General features: G+C 37.9%; 2 protein-coding genes across 3 annotated transcripts in view; one reads left to right on the top strand and one right to left on the bottom strand.

Annotated features, from left to right (window-relative positions):
• The window catches only part of Ccdc7 (coiled-coil domain containing 7), a 297,148-nt gene extending 295,069 nt beyond the window's left edge, over positions 1 to 2,079 (top strand). For both annotated transcript variants that reach the window (XM_076916072.1, XM_076916071.1), the window contains exons 58-59: positions 1,256 to 1,412; positions 1,943 to 2,079. The gene's annotated coding sequence lies outside the window, so the exon portion shown is untranslated. The remainder of the gene's footprint in view (positions 1 to 1,255; positions 1,413 to 1,942) is intronic.
• A 1,208-nt stretch (positions 2,080 to 3,287) lies between these two features.
• Positions 3,288 to 16,260, bottom strand: part of Itgb1 (integrin subunit beta 1) — a 49,746-nt gene continuing 36,773 nt past the window's right edge. Inside the window, exons 12-16 of the mRNA XM_034522487.2 lie at positions 14,684 to 14,922; positions 14,257 to 14,479; positions 12,234 to 12,466; positions 10,486 to 10,652; positions 3,288 to 4,463 (exon numbers count right to left, since the gene is read on the bottom strand). Coding sequence (XP_034378378.1) covers positions 4,398 to 4,463; positions 10,486 to 10,652; positions 12,234 to 12,466; positions 14,257 to 14,479; positions 14,684 to 14,922 — 928 coding nt within the window. The 3' untranslated portion in view covers positions 3,288 to 4,397. The remainder of the gene's footprint in view (positions 4,464 to 10,485; positions 10,653 to 12,233; positions 12,467 to 14,256; positions 14,480 to 14,683; positions 14,923 to 16,260) is intronic.

Genomic DNA, 16,260 nt, shown 5'->3' with positions numbered 1-16,260 from the left:
AAAATATTATTTACATCTTATATATCTATACAAACTAACCCCTAATATGAATAGAAAAACTCACAAAGTTAGCCTAATAAAACTGTCAGTCGATGTAGAGTCATAGAAATACTCAGGAAGTAGTACAATGCCAAGCTCTATTGGTTCTATGAGGATTTCAGAGAGAATATACACAGAAATGAGTAGAATCAGAGTCAGCAAAACTTGAGTTGCACACAAGAGAAGCTTTCACTTTGTGGATTTCTCTTTCCAATATAAATTTCAGCTTAGCATTAACAGACAGCCTTCCTTCATGGGTGGCATTCCTGGGTTCTCTAGACTAGATCAAGTTTACCTTTCCAGAGTGTTCCTATGAACTGCCAAGATCACAATGCCATCCACATTTCTACGGACACTAGAAATCTGGCATTCAGAGTGCTGGGAATAGAACTCAGCTGGTAGACTGCTTGTCAAGTACCTTTACTCAGCAATCTAATTGTGCTTTTCTCAGTACCTAAGAAGGTCCCTAAGTTCTGCAAGGGTCTAGCACCCCTACTTTCCACAACAGGGCCTGGCACATGAAAGATCCCTGGTAAATAAGCAGATGTGTGAAGAGACCTGTTTTGGAAAGTTCTAATGCTTTCTGCTGAGAGTAATTCAAGAAAAACTAAAAAACTGTAAACACATAAAGGCAGATACTTTTTAAGGATCTGGCAAAATGAACAATAAATATTAAAATAAATTGAACAAGAGTCCTTTTAATTACAGATTAGGACTATTAGGTTAAAAATGTATGCGGCCTTGGGCCTGTAATCCTAGAATTTGGGGGATAAAGGTGGAAGGAGCATGAGGTCAATCAATTACTTAATGAGACTTAATCCTAAAGAAAAAAATTCAACATCATCAACAATAACAACAGGAGGAAGAGGAGGGGGAGGAGAGAAAGAGGAGGAAGAAGGGAGAGGCAAAGAAGGAAGAGGGAATAAGGGAGAAAGTGTAATATTTTCAACTCAGTTTCCATGAAGGGTATGCTGTGACATCAGAGGAGCGAATGTTTGTAGAGGCAGTGCATCTCAAGCCCACCCACAAAACAGAATCCCACATAGGTGCTTTTAAAAACCTACATTCACTGTCCCCACCTCCACAAATGTTAAACCAGATTCTTTGTATGTGATGTTAATATGTACCTACTATGAAGCTACCGAAGTCATCAAAGTACTGTAAGAATTCAACCAAGCACACAAGCAAACAGCTGCTCCCCTTTGCTTTAATCCAGGTTCTAGAACTACTGGCAGATGGTGCTTAAATGATCCTCTTCTCCAGCCACCTTTTTTCAGAATGAAAAAATTAACACTCCCGTAGAATTATGTGGAAATGTGCATGTTGTCCTCCAATGTAAAACAGATGAACTGGGCTCTCGACAGGTAGCTACAGTAAGTGAGATTTTAATGTTTAATTTTATGTAAGTTTAATAACCGTAAGTACCTTAAGGTGCTCACAATGGAGAACACAGTTCAATAATTAGCAGTAACTAAATAGCTGGTTACACAGTTGCAGAAGCAACCTCCCTACTACTTATCTGGAAAACAATTCTCAAATGTCTTCTTATTTAGATCAACGAGAACTGGGGCAGCAGATACAGCTGGAATTTTTCATTGGGAATTATGGGATATGAACTTTGAAAATATATAGCTGAGGTATTAACCCACAAATAAGGAATAATGATCACTAGAGTTCAGGGTATTAAGAGCTTCAGTTCCTTATCCATAAGGCAGCTTTGGAGTCTGTTTTGACACTGAGAAAGAACAGTGACTTTAAAATCAAAGATATTTTGACAATGAAATGCAATTAGTCAATTAATAAAAAATCTGCTACATTACTAAAGCTGTAGAAAATTGAAAGTTGTCAGAAGTGCATGTGTGTGTATTAGAGTTGATATTGACAATTGACGGTTTATTTTCAGAACTCCTCGTCACTCTTGAACAGCTTGAGCCTTAAGATCACTCTGTTGTTGCTGATGTTCCAGCTTGCTTTGACTAGATAAGATGCTTCCAGTACCTTCTGGTGTGGTGTAAAGGCAATTAAACGACATTTGTGCTATGTGTGTTTGAAATGAGTGGTTCTTTAAGTGTCATTTGATATACAAGGCTATTATTCCATACGATCCTACAGAATAAAAAAAACTACACTTTCAAGCAGGGACACTTAGAAAATAAAAATAAGTTGTTTTAATGGTTTTGTTTTGGTTTTTGGAGACAGGGTTTCTCTGTGTATCTCTGGCTGTCCTGGAACTCACTCTGTAGACCAGGCTGGCCTTGAACTCAGAAATCTACCTGCCTCTGCCTCCCAAGTGCTGGGATTAAAGGCATGGGCCACCACTGCCCGGCTGTCTTAATGTTTTTAATACTAAAATCATAAATCCAGGCTGAAGAGATACTTCATTCAGTAAAGTGTTTGCCTTGTAAGCATGAGGACCTACCTTGATCCCTAGATCCCAAGGGAAATAAAATGCCAGGCATGGTAATGAATGATTGCAAGCCTAGCACTAGGAAGGTATAAAAACTCTGGAAAATTCTAGGCCAATAAGAAACAAGTTTGTGGAGTTGGTTCTCACTTTCCACCCAAGGTTGATCTCTGGCCTCCTTATGAACACATGTAGGCACATGCATGTGCTCACATGTGAACATGAGACATATACACACATACCTATAGATAACTTTTTAAAAAGAAAACACAGAAGGCTGGTGAGATAAAGGTACTTACTGCACAAGCCTGGAGACCTAAGTTCAATCTTCAGAACCCATATAAAAAAAAAGAACCAACTCCACAAAGTTGTTTCTTGACCTCCATGTGCCTGTCATGACATGTGAACACCAACACATATCAAGTACGGATTGACTTCAGATCAGCCTTCACAGCATGAGATTTTACCCACTAAGCCATCTTGCCAACCCAAGTTCTTTGAAGCCTTACACAAGTGTTTTTATGGAAATAGTTTTACACATAAATAAACTAAAACTAAATAAAAGTTAAGATTTTCCTAGTTCTTCCTAAGAATGAAAATACTACCCATCTCTTAAATATTAGCTCTCCAGCATCTAGTAGTCTAAGATGATATTCATAAAAAGTTCTGCTTATGTAAGAGTAAAACACCTCATAACTGCAATCTGTTCTACTATGCATTCCCCACATATCTAAAATGAATCACTTTGGCTTAAATGGTTTACGACATGTTTCTCCACCATATCTTTAACACATAAAAATTACATGCACAAAACTAACAAAAATACAGAGCCAAAACAAATCACTTAATGTATTTTAGGCCTTTTTATTTTAATAAATAACTTCAGTTAATAGCACTGTCAAAATTAAAAGGCACTTAAAACAAGATTGTGACTAGTTTGAAACAGAGCAAGCACAGTAGGGAAGGCACGTGCAGAAGGTGCACAGTGGTTGAATGGCTGCTGAGGGGCCCAGGCCCTGTAGTCCTACAAGCAGCAGGACAGCTTACAGTATGTGTGAAAAAGGCAAATGTACAACCAAGGAAAAGAAAAGGTAATGATAAAATGTCTTACCCCCAAATTGCAAACAGACACATTAAAAGATTAGAGAAAGTGATAGGGAGCACCAGGAATTAAAGAAAAAAAAAAAAAAAAGTAAACTAAGCTCAACCCAAAAGGTCCCCGCTCAGCAATGCTACTAAAATTATGGCCTTTATGTGAATAGCACTAAGTCAGGGACTTTTTAGCAGAGAAGTTCCCAGTACTTTCATCCAAGCTTGGATTTATAAAGAGAAGGCGTTGGAGTTACAGTATCAAGTAACTCACAATAGCACACAGGTTTTAAAGCTAAGTTTTTCTTCCCACCTCTCAGAATTTGTCCAATGGACTTGTAAATCAACTGTGTCAAATTTATTTTAATTGGAAACTGTCAACACATTTGTCTTCCACACACATCATTGGGAATTCTCAGTGGGCAGCCGGCAGGCTGATCAAAGCCCAGAGCAACCAGCAGGATTGTTGTTTGATTCTGTATAACTAGCCCTGGCCACTCTGTAAAGTTGAGAATCATAGTTCAGATGCTGTGATACTGCTATTTCAGCTCTGCCTTGCACTGGCACTAGCAGTGTCATTCAATCTAATAAGAGCTTGATTCCAATGGTCCAGGAGGAAGGATTAAAAAGGCACACTGTGACCTCAGCTGACGAGGATAAGGATCCTTTCTCAAGTCTTCTGTCAGTCCCTGGCATGGATAATATTATTTTCAAAATAATAAAAAAAATTAAAAATTATACATATTGTACATTTTCCAAACCTGCATGTGAATAAACCCCTGGCCACAGAGCCCCAAAGCTACCCTACTGTGACTAAGATGCTGCTGCTGTGAGCTTGGTGTTGCAAAATCCGCCTGAGTAGGATTCATTTTCCCTCATACTTCGGATTGACCACAGTTGTCACGGCACTCTTGTAAATAGGATTTTCACCCTAAAACAAACACAAATTACCAGTTACTCTCTAAAATCACAGTATTCCAGAACAAGATTAAAGGCTGCAGTTGTCTTAAGAAGTCTCTTCCAAAGTCCAGTATCAAATAGTGTTTAGAAGGCAGAGATAAAATCAGACACAGTGGTGAGAAGGAGAGTCTCAGGCTATTAGAATATTGTACTCTGACTCCAGTCCATCATCCCTGAAGGGCTGTCTCACAAATGGCCTCCACATAGAACCTGTACAGCTGGCATCAGAGCCTCTGAAGATCAGGTACCAACTTAAGAAAACACTAAAAACCTAACTTACACACTCTAATGCTTAGAAGTGCTTATTATAGGGTGGCTGGCTTCCATGTAGGGAAGGAGATGTGCTCCTGAAACCTCCTCAGTTCTACAGAATTGAGTTCTGGATATGTCTGCCAGTGTCACCCAAGGCACTGTGCCCATCAAGTCACAAACCAAAAATATGCTTACAATATGTTAATTAATTTCCATGCTTCCATAAAATTACTATTCTTCAATAGCCTAAGGATAATGCTGATCACAGTTCTACTCTAGAGTAAGAACTGATGCAAACTCAGCAAGTGACTCAAAACCACGAACATTTCTCAGGATTGAAAAATATACCATGGTGCTTTAAGCAGAACAATAGCAATCATAATTATATAATCATAACTGTGCCCTTGAAAAGAGTACAGTATAGTGTGAAGATATGAAATAAGGGGATCTGACAGAGTTCAAAACAGAATTTATATACATAATATGAAGAGTACTAGAAAAAGGGATTAACATGAATCCCTTTTAAGAATACTTTCGTAGGGAAACCGACTACAAAGAATAACCAAAAAGCAAATACAAAACCACAGTATAGAGCCGGGCGGTGGGGGCACATGCCTTTAATCCTAGCACTTGGGAGGCAGAGGCAGGCAGATTTCTAAGTTCGAGGCCAGCCTGGTCTACAGAGTGAGTTCCCGCATAGCCAGGGCTACACAGAGAAACCCTGTCAAAAAAAAAACCAAACCAAACCAAAACAAAACAAAACAAAACAAAACAAAACAAAACAAAAAAAAATCCCACAGTATAGAACAAAGAATGCTATATCAAGGTAAAGAAACAGACTTCATTTGAAATTTAAAATATGCTCTTAGGTGCTGAGAATGGAGCAGAGACAAGAGAAAGGCAGTGTGGGCTCAACCCTGAGGCCAAAGTCAGCATCTACCAAGATGGCAGCAGCTTTGCAAATACTAGTCAGAACAAGACCACACACCTGATCACTCACTCACTTCCACAGAGTACAGAGGGTTTGTGGTGGAATGCGGGTTAGTTTCTGTCATCTTGACACAAACTAAGGCGGCCTTGGAAGAAAATTAAGGAATTTCCTCCAACAACACTGGCCTTGGGCATTTTCTTGATTGCTAGTTAGTTAGGAGAGCCCGGCCCACTGTGTGTGGTGCCACCCCTGGGCAGGTAGGCCTGGGATTTATACGAAAGGTAGATAATCATGCTAGAGAAAGTATGTCACATTACACAGCAGTAAGAACTTCTCTGTGCTTTAGTTCCTGTCTCCAGGTACCTGCCCCATGTTCCTGCTTTGGTTTCCTCTGATGATGGGATGTACCAGTAAACCAAATAAACCCTTTCATTTCTTCAAGTTGCTTTTTGGTCATGGTGTTTATCAAAACAACATAATGCAAATTTTAATCTCAATGTAAAACCATTTGGGGGACCAGCCTCTGGCATGTCTTGATTATGTTAATTGAGGCAGGATGCCCACTGTGAGTAGAATCCTCTCCTGAACTTGAATGCTGTATAAAAGGAGAAAGTGAGCTGAGCCCCAGCATCTGTCACTTTGATTTGACTAGGTGCCCCATGCTCCAACTGCTGTTGACTTCTTCACTATGACAGACTATACCCTCTAATTGTCAACCTGAGTAAATCTTTTCTCATGAGACTAACGGAAAAAGTAAGTAATACAAGAGCCATCAACAAACATCCTATTATACTGACAACAAAACTGCTCAGAATCTCAAGATTTCAGCTCACTGGCTGTTCAGGGCTTACAGCATTCCTCCATCAGGTTGGGTGTGATGCTAGAACTGCCTATGTTTTCAAATATATTAGGCTACTAAACTACTATTTAACTGTCTTTAAGTTAATGCATTTAACAAAATCTAATGTTTACTGCTTAAGAATTATAAGGGAACAAAACAAAGCAAAATATAAAAGAGAAGTTCAATATTTATTGTCATGAAGACTAAAGCAGAATTTATATGGAAAACACTTACCTTTGGAGAAGTTTGATTTCCCATACACACTAACATTTATATTCACTATGTCAAAGTTCAATCAAACAAGCATTTAACATGCAAGTTAAAGATAAACTCACTGTAATATGCATTAGATATCAGTTTAAATGAAAATAAGCTAAAGTAACTCAGATTAGTTCCATCACTCAAGGCAGAGCCCCTGCCCCAAGAAGCCAAAGCATATTTGCATTTAAAGTATAGGCTATCCTTTGGAGTAAGTCCCTCTTTGTCTACTATGAACAGCTGATAGTGGTGGCTGTAAATTACATATTACATATTACATATTACAATTATATATGTGAGGTATGCAATGAAAACTGGGAGGTTTGTAATTCACAGCAGGGAAGGACAGACCTGATAAATTTGTCAAGTGTCCCAACATAGCAGTCTTATATGCTCACACAATTACAGTGTCTGCTAATGGTGTAATTAATTGGTGAGAAGCCTTGGTCCCATACTACAAAAAATGTTTTTATATGATTTTTTTCTGATAGTTTTATCCTTATTCATTTTTTTTATTTGTTTCTACTATAATATTCATTAAGAAAACATCTTGGGATAATCTATAGCCATACATTTTCTTAGATTTCAATAATACATAAATTTTAAGAAACCCTTACTTTTTTAATTGTATGAAATATTTATTCTATGAATAAATTCTATGAAATATTTTGGTTGTATATGACAACCAAAAATTAAATCAAGAATACAAACATTAAGCATAAATAGTAACTACTGATTAATATTACTCAAAGTGTCATTAAATGTACAGGAAGGGCAAATAATTTACCTCAGGGGGAAAAAGTGAAAAATTCTTCTGTGAGAAGTAACTATATGAAATTGTTAATACCTGATTGTATCCACAACAAAAATAAATAAATAAATAACATCCCAGTAATTTCACTAGCTATCAGTTTATCTATAATAATTAAGTTCTGCAAATTTTCAGAGAGTGAAAGAATGTATCAAGTTTCACACACACGAGTTTAAAAATAACTTTTCTACCAACAAACTAGCCTTAAATAAAAGCTTCTTAGCAGTAAAAGATACAGCAAGTCATGATTTCTAGTATTACTGCTACTTCCTGTATCCCTTAAATATATAAATCATTCTCTTATTTGGGGTTTTCTGCAAGTCCTTTTTTTAAATTGACTGATTCACAGATTAAGTTATTATACATCTTGCAGCCCTTCAAGTTTGCTTTCCAAGTTCAAAAACAGAATAAGTAAGCATAACAGCAGTGCTGAGTGCTATGTAGCAGAAAAGTGATTCTCCCATTATGTTTGCCCAACAGGGTAGCCATGAGCTTTTCTCCCTAGGTGTTTGTTCCCAGAATTATGACTGAGACTTAATTATTTATGAATAAGGCCATAAGCTTGGGCTTGTTCCCCAATTAGCTCATAACTTATAAAACCCATTTATTCTAACCTGAGTTCAGCTACATGGTTGGTTTCTTCTCAGTTTCATGCATCTGACTTCCTCAGAGTTCAGGGTAAATCTCCTGCTCTTGGCTCTTACCCAGAATCCTCCCTCACCCCCCACCCCCTTTCTCTGCCAGATGTCCCACCTTCTATCTCCTGCCTCAGCTAATAGGCTAACAGCTTTTTATTGACAGGTGATGCTTCCACACAGTGTGTAAGAGATTCTCTCTACTCAACAGCATTACCCCAAATCACAACACAATATCAAAATGGGCAGCTCTGTAAAGTGTTCTATTTCTTCCTGACCAGGTAACTTTCTCCTAAAGAATGTGACTGCTAAGCTGCTAATGGGTTAAGAGCAAAGAATAGGGACATAAGTGTTGGAATCCCACAGTGAGGACTTAAATCTCATTTCCCTAACTAGCTGTGTGAACTTGGTTTCTCTGCCTCAGTCTTCTCTTCTATAAAACAAGAATAAAGATAGTCCCCACTATTCTCACAAATAACAAAAAATATAGGGTATTAAGAACCATTCCTGAAACACAGGGGGACCCTGTAGCTATTACCAACACTGTCTCTGTTGACAGAAAGTGGAGATAAGAAAACACGAATCTCCCAGGCTCTTCCAAAGTACAAGAAAATAATTTGGTGCTAAATGTAATCAGCCTTTTTAATGGAATTTTTAAGAGAAACAAAACAGGTGAATCTCTGTGAGTTCAATGCTAGCCTGGTCTACACAGCAAGATTCAAGATAGCCAGACCTTCTCTCAAGCCAAAAAAAAAAAATAAGCAACAAAAACTTTTCAGTTTTAAACTTGAAAGTCAGAAAGTCAGAACTAGTAAGAAACACACAGCGGTATTCTGCTTCTCAGTGGAATTCCCACATAATCAAGAACAAAAAAGTCTCAGAATCTTTCTAGAATGGGTAAAATGAATTGTAATTGATTTCACATTCAATTTTGCTATTCAATTCAGGAAGTAATTCATTATGTACCATGAACACCTGGAACAAGACTGCATCAGAGATTGGGTAGTAGACTGCAACCCAGCTGTCAGGTTAAATCTTCCCTGCTGAATTCTTAAAAGGAGCCTCAGGAAGGCTCTACAACAAGTCTAGGATAGACTGGGGCTGCCTGATTGCAAAGCATTCTTTTTTCTCCAACATAGGGTGGGCTTCTATACCTTAGATTTGGTAAAGTCCTTCCAAGCACTAAGTTAACATATGAGAGAAGCTGCACATAGCCATAAAAATAAAGCCAAACAAAACCAAAAAATAGTAGTAGTGTTGAGAGACACACATGGTGCAGAGAAAGAAAGAAAGAAAGAAAGAAAGAAAGAAAGAAAGAAAGAAAGAAAGAAAGAAAGAAATTCACATGCAAGGATAGAAAGTGAAAAGAAATACGAACGGAAACTCAGAGACCAGCTTTACGTCCATAGTTTGGATTCTTGAAATTATTAATAGGACTCTTGTAAATCGGATTTTCTTGCTAAAGTGAAAGAAATAGTTTCTAGTGATTTCATCTGAAAGAAAACTGACATGTATAGTGTATTGACACTATAAACTGGAATTCTATTTCTATACTTCTGAAATTTCTAAATTAAAAAACAAAACAACAACAAAAACGTATCTATAGTTGTGTTAAAATGTGAATCTATACGGGCCAACATTTATCCAACCACCTGACTCTATTCTGAAACCAGTGATCAGCACATACCAGACAACGCCTGTTTCTATGAAACAAGTTTTTACAGAGATTCAATATGAAGAGAATAAAATATACCTTAAATTCAGGCTGAGTATTTCCAAGTGAGCAAACACACCTAGAACTCATCTAAGATGGCCCGTTGTAACCCCGCCTTCCGGTCAGCCCTCCCCTCATGCTAGCCTTAGAAATACTGATTTGGTTGTATATTCCAGAAATCATGAAGAGAATCATAATGAATGTATGGACGGGAAGAGGAGCTCTTTCTGTAGTGTGGCCTGAGACACTGGTGATGTCATTTAAGATTCTATTTTATATTAGACAAATGAACTGAGGAGAATATTTAGAATCTGACCCACTAAAGAACTAAAACACACTGGCCACTATATACACAGAATATCATATCCTCTTAAATTATTAATTGAATAGGAGGCTTCTGGTTTCAGCAAATGCAACTTCTTTGAACTCTGAACTTTGGGGAAAATAAAATATTTAAAGAGGACTTTAAAAGGTCAGCCTCACATGTGTAAGTCACATTTACTTCAGGAACCAACCTACTTCTCTCAGTAGATGTTTCTTTTGTAACTTACCGTGTCCCACTTGGCATTCATTTTCTCCTTTTCAAATTTAGCGAATTCCCTTCTGTCATGAATTATCATTAAAAGTTTCCAAATCAGCAGCAAGGCAAGGCCAATAAGAACAATTCCAGCAACCACGCCTGCCACAATTGGGATGATATCAGGACCAGTAGGACAGTCTACAAATGAAAAGGTTAATCATGAGCATAAAAAAAACCTAAGTATATACAAAGTTCACATGACCACAAAGAGATAGATGGGATCTTACAAAATTAATGGTGCTGAAATCTCAAAAGACTACACTGTCCCAAAAACCTATTTAAAAGCTACTAAGTTGTGGTAGCACATACCTTTAATCTCAAGATGGACCTCTATGAGTTTGAGGTCAGCCTAATCTACAAAGTGAGTTCCAGGACAGACAAGGTGAGACCCTGTCTCAAACAAACAAAAAAAGCTACTAGGTTCTAACAAGGGAGTTTATAAGATGGTAGGAAATACAATCAAAAGGTCATTTATTTAGGGGTTATAGAATATATTTCTTTTCCTAAAGACTAAAAAAATGTTTAAAAATAACTGCATCAAAAATAAAAGTTTGTACATAATTTAAAATATTCTGTTCAAGATTACAAAGTACTAAGCAATGATAAAAGACAGTAGTAAAGATGACTGGCAGTCAGATATGGTAGTGTAAATTAGCATTCAAGTAGCAGAGGCTTCAAGATTGCCACAACTTTCAAGTCAGCCTATCTAGGTTGTTATTTCCAGACTGATGAAGGGCTACATGGCAAGACTGTCCTCTAGCAAATAAAAATGACTGAGGTAACTGGAGAAACCCATGGCACATGAAAAATCCCCCTCTAGCTTCCCTCCCCCCACGTACTTTTAATTTTTAAAAAGAAGACAGTATTTTATCAAGATTCATTTCCCCCAATTTGATCTGTAATCTATTGCCATGTCAATCAAAGTCTCGTCATTAACACTGTAGAAATAAATCAGGAAGCCACTATCTATTGCAACACCCTGGGTTCACTGCACAACACCACAAAAACAACAACAAAGCCCCTATATTCAAAAATTACTAAGGCAATGGAAAGATACAGAGGCACACACAACATTCACAACAGAGCTCCTGTTTGGTGCTGCAGAACAACGCAGCAACCACAAGAGGGCTCAATGGGTAAAGGCACTTGCTAACAAGGCTGACCACGTGTGTTTGATGCTCAAGAACCCACATGGCAAGAGAAAAACAACTCCACAAAGTTGTCCTCTCTTTTTAAAACAGTAAAGCATTTGTGAAAAAGTAAAAGTTGGAGCATTTCCTATAACCCTGAACAGATGCTTACCACATGCTCTAAAATGTGTTCATACCAAAAACCTGATAGAGTGACAAAGAATCTATAAAGGCTGCTAAGAAAACAAAGGTGAAATGTGCTTAATTTCTAGGAAGTTGAACAAATTCAACATTAATAATATCTTTAAGATATCTTCCGTCCAGTACCTAAAGCTGGATCAAGCTCAGATTTAAATATCCCCAACAATATAACTTGGGTTGCATATTCTTAAAACTTAATTCCTTCCTTAGTTGTTATATAATTAGCCAAATTCTACTTTAAACTTTGAGAAGAAAATATCCCAATATAAACCTAATATAAATAGTAAGATAAGAACTCAGGCTGTTTCTACCACCAGAGACCCAGCAAAGACCCAGAATAGAAGCAAGACATCATAAGAAACAATGCTAGGCATCTTCCAATTTCTACCTGGAGTCTCCACAACATGCACGATAGCTTCATTGTTGCCGTTTACTGAATAGGTGAAATAGAACCAGCAGTCATCAATGTCCTTCTCCTTGCAGTGGGTCACAGGATCGACCTGCACTGGCTGGGGCAACTTCTCCCTGCTTTCTACCTTGGTGAGATTGAAGTGGGAGCACTCCTCTGCACACGTGTCTTTCTTTTCTCCTTTATTGAAGGCTCTGCACTGAACACATTCTCTAAGACAGAAATCATTACACTTAGCATGTACTAAGATGAATTTTGCTTAGAATACTTCATGTGCTAAACTAATGGCCATACCAATCAATCTAGTGGGCAATATAAATTCAAAGGAAATAAAGAGGCAATTTGTTGCACATGAGATCCTGGTTTCCAGTAGCCTCAGCCAAGCCACTGCCAGCAACACTCTGGCTGGCAAACCTGCAGTCAAAGAATAAAGGAGTAGGTAATAAATTCTCCAGACCCACCTCGGACTAAGTCCACTAGTGCTGGCAAAGCACCCAGGAAGCCTCTGGCTACAAAAGCTGCCTGAAGCATGTGCCCTCCACTGGAGGAATAAGGAACTTCAGTAAAGGCCTATGGGGCCTAGTAACACCAGGCCTTATTAAGAGTTCACCCAACATCTTATTCACAAAACCTTACTTCCTAGTCAGCTATGGGGAACTGCTCAGCCTCCAATACAGATTCTGGTATTCACAGCTAGGGGTGCTGCACAGATGCCAATTAGGTCTACATAGTGGATCCTTTTTGTAAAGACACCAGCATGTCCATGACAAACCTATAATAGGTGTGGCCAAGACCAACAACTAGCACACTGCAGACATACATTAAAATCTAGTCTAAGCCCCTGGTGGTAGCCACATCTGCAGTCCTAGCATGGGGAGGCTGAGGCAGAAGGATCTCGAGTTCAAGGACAGCCTAAGTCAACAACAAAGTCTCTCATTCTACACTGTGTATGAATTTTATACACACACATACACACACACACACACACACACACACACATATATATATATACAACATAATTTAACATGTTTCAATGAACAAACTTTAGCAGTTTAAGTTTATAACAATTTTAAGTAAACCAAATACATTTTCCTAGTCAATGTTAACACTTGGATTTTTCTTGCAAATAAATTTTCCATTAATAGATTAAAAAATGCTAATCTCCAAAATGACAATTAAATCACAATAAAGAAATAAAGGTGGGGTCTGGGAGATTGTTTAGTCAATAAAGTATCTGCCTCACAAACATGAGGACCTGAACTCAGATCACTAGAATCTACAGAAAAGGCCAGGCATGGGGGCACATTGTTTGTAATCCCAGTGCTAGGAGGCAGAGACAGGTAGATTCCTTGCCTAGCCTACTTGGCAAAGTTCCAAGTCAATGAAAACCCCTGTGGTAAATAATGGTGGAAGGTGGAAAGCACTGGAGAAACAACCAACCTAAGGTTGTCAGAACTCCACGCACATACATATACATGCATCTCCACAACACAAAATTAAGATATAGGTAATAAAACTGGACCTATATCACATTAAAGATGTGACATAAAACCACAATAACTTAAGCAGTATCAGTATAATAATTTACCAAGGAGAAAAAACCTTCCATTCTCCTGAAGCAAAAGATAGCAACTGGACTAGATTATATGCATCTCTGGTAGAGCTCAGAGTTCTATCTCTACCACTAAACCTTAAAAACAAAGAATAGTAGTGCCAATTAAATAAGATAACACCACAGACGTATTATACAGTGACTTCAGATTAAAAACAAAAACAACAACAACAACAAAAAAAAAAAAAAAAAAAAACAGCACAACTCTCATGGCACACTTCATTCTTACACAATTAAGAATTTTTAGGACAGAAAAAATGATACATAAAAGGCAACAAATGCTCTCTTTGAAGTGTCTCTATCAATACTACCCTCTAGCTCTGGTGGTGTAACACATACTAGAGTTAGTAAAGTGAATGTGACTATGTGAAGCACTTAGGCTGTACTTACTTATGCTCTGCACAAACACCAAGGCAGGTCTGACATGTCTCACAAGTTGGCCCTTGAAACTTGGGATCTGTGCACTTACAAGCGCCACATTCACAGATACCTCGGCCATTACAGATCTGACCATTTGACGCTACACATGGAGCAGTGTCCAAAGAACAGTCACATGCACTGCCAGTGTAATTGGGATAGCATTCACAAACACGACACCTGCACACACCATTTCCTGCAATGAAAAAGATCATTTCTCAAAACAGTGGTAAAACGTATCATTGCAGCAATTATTCACAAATTAAAAACCACAACATAGAAGAAAGCAGATCTAATGGATCTGCTCTAACCTCCCTCCCTTTCTGTGTGTTAACCCAGAGACTCTTCAGATCAGTCATTAGAGAAACTGTGTGTGTAGCTACTGCTGGTGCTTACCCACCTCCACAAATTAAGCCATTGGACCTATCACAGTTGAAGTTATCACACTCGCAGAATTTGCCAGAGTAAATTTCATTTGTATTATCTCTCTTCCTACACACACACTGTCCACAGACACATTCTCCATTGTTACTGCAGATTTCTGAGCTGTTCTCTTTCCTGCAGTACGCGTCCATGTCTTCACTGTTCACTTCATCTGTGCTACATTCACAGTGCCTCCCAACACGCCCCTCATTGCACCTGCAGAAAGATCCAAATACAGTCACATAAAACAAAAGTGTAACAATTTCCTCACATTAGCAAAGTATCAGGTAGGGATGCTCACTCCACAAATACAGACTTGAGAGAAGTGCACTGTGTTTATACATACATACATGCATGCATGCATACATACATACATACATGCAGTAGCAGCTCAAGTTCTTATAAAATATACAGGGGCCTTAGGGAAATTTTATCTTCAGCAAAATAAAAACATACTCCAGCAATAAACAACAAAATAACTAGAAAAATAGATCAGGCTAACTTTGAACTTGGAGGTCTGCCTGCCTCTAGCTCCCAAGTGCAGAGGATTAAAGGCATGTGTCGCTTTGCCAGGCTACATTCTCAAATATATTCAATTATATTACTGTTACAGACTACCTGCCACTAAAGTTGAAGCAAGGGTCTGTTAACATAAAAAACAGCAATGAATGCAATCCCAAGAGCTGAAAAATATATTGAGTATACAAATTTAAAACAGCACTAGCCTTAGCTAAGTGTAAATTTACTGCACAGGTCTAGATTTCTCAAATATCCTAAATATCTTAGAGCGTGTTCTTGAGCACTGGATAAACTGACTTTGTATGCTAAACAAAAAGAAGGCAAAAATTTTTCAAAGTATTTTTTTTTTTTTTTGGTAAAATGCTGTTTTACAAAAAAAAAAAAATCTTAATATCTCAAGTTAAATATAACATAGAAAAATATATTTAAATCATTATTTAAAATGGGCATTTAATGGTAAACATAGCTTTTCATTTTTCTTTGGACCAATAAACAAAACCACAGTGATGTGAGACTGGCATTTAGATTAAAAAGTTGTATTATTTCAAAGAAAAGGCTGTATTACAAACACAGTTTAATTTTTAATATAAAAAAATAGCCAAGAGGCTGGTGAGAAGGCTGAGAGTATAAAGGTACTTGTCACCAAACCTTACAACCTAAGTTCAATTCCTAGGATTCACATGGTAGACAGAGAACCAACTCTTGCAATTGTTCTCACCACAAGCCTGCCAAGACACTAGGGTGCATACCACACACACACACACACACACACACACACACACACACACACACACACACACAGAGAGAGAGAGAGAGAGAGAGAGAGAGAGAGAGAGAGAGAGACAGAGACAGAGACAGAGACAGACAGAGACAGAGACAGAGACAGAGACAGAGACAGAGGGGGGGGAACAAGAACTAAGTAAATATAAACTGAAATACAAAACTAATGCTGTACATGGTAAATATTTTTCTTGTTAACTAAGTCACAGATAAAAGTGTTATTCAACACTGGGAGTAGTGCATTCTGCCGATAAC

The sequence above is a fragment of the Arvicanthis niloticus genome, chromosome 18, assembly GCF_011762505.2.
Source record: "Arvicanthis niloticus isolate mArvNil1 chromosome 18, mArvNil1.pat.X, whole genome shotgun sequence".
In the NCBI taxonomy this organism is placed as follows: domain Eukaryota; kingdom Metazoa; phylum Chordata; class Mammalia; order Rodentia; family Muridae; genus Arvicanthis; species Arvicanthis niloticus.
The sequence above is the reverse complement of the archived record's forward strand: the minus strand, read 5'-3'. Positions and strand labels throughout refer to the sequence as shown.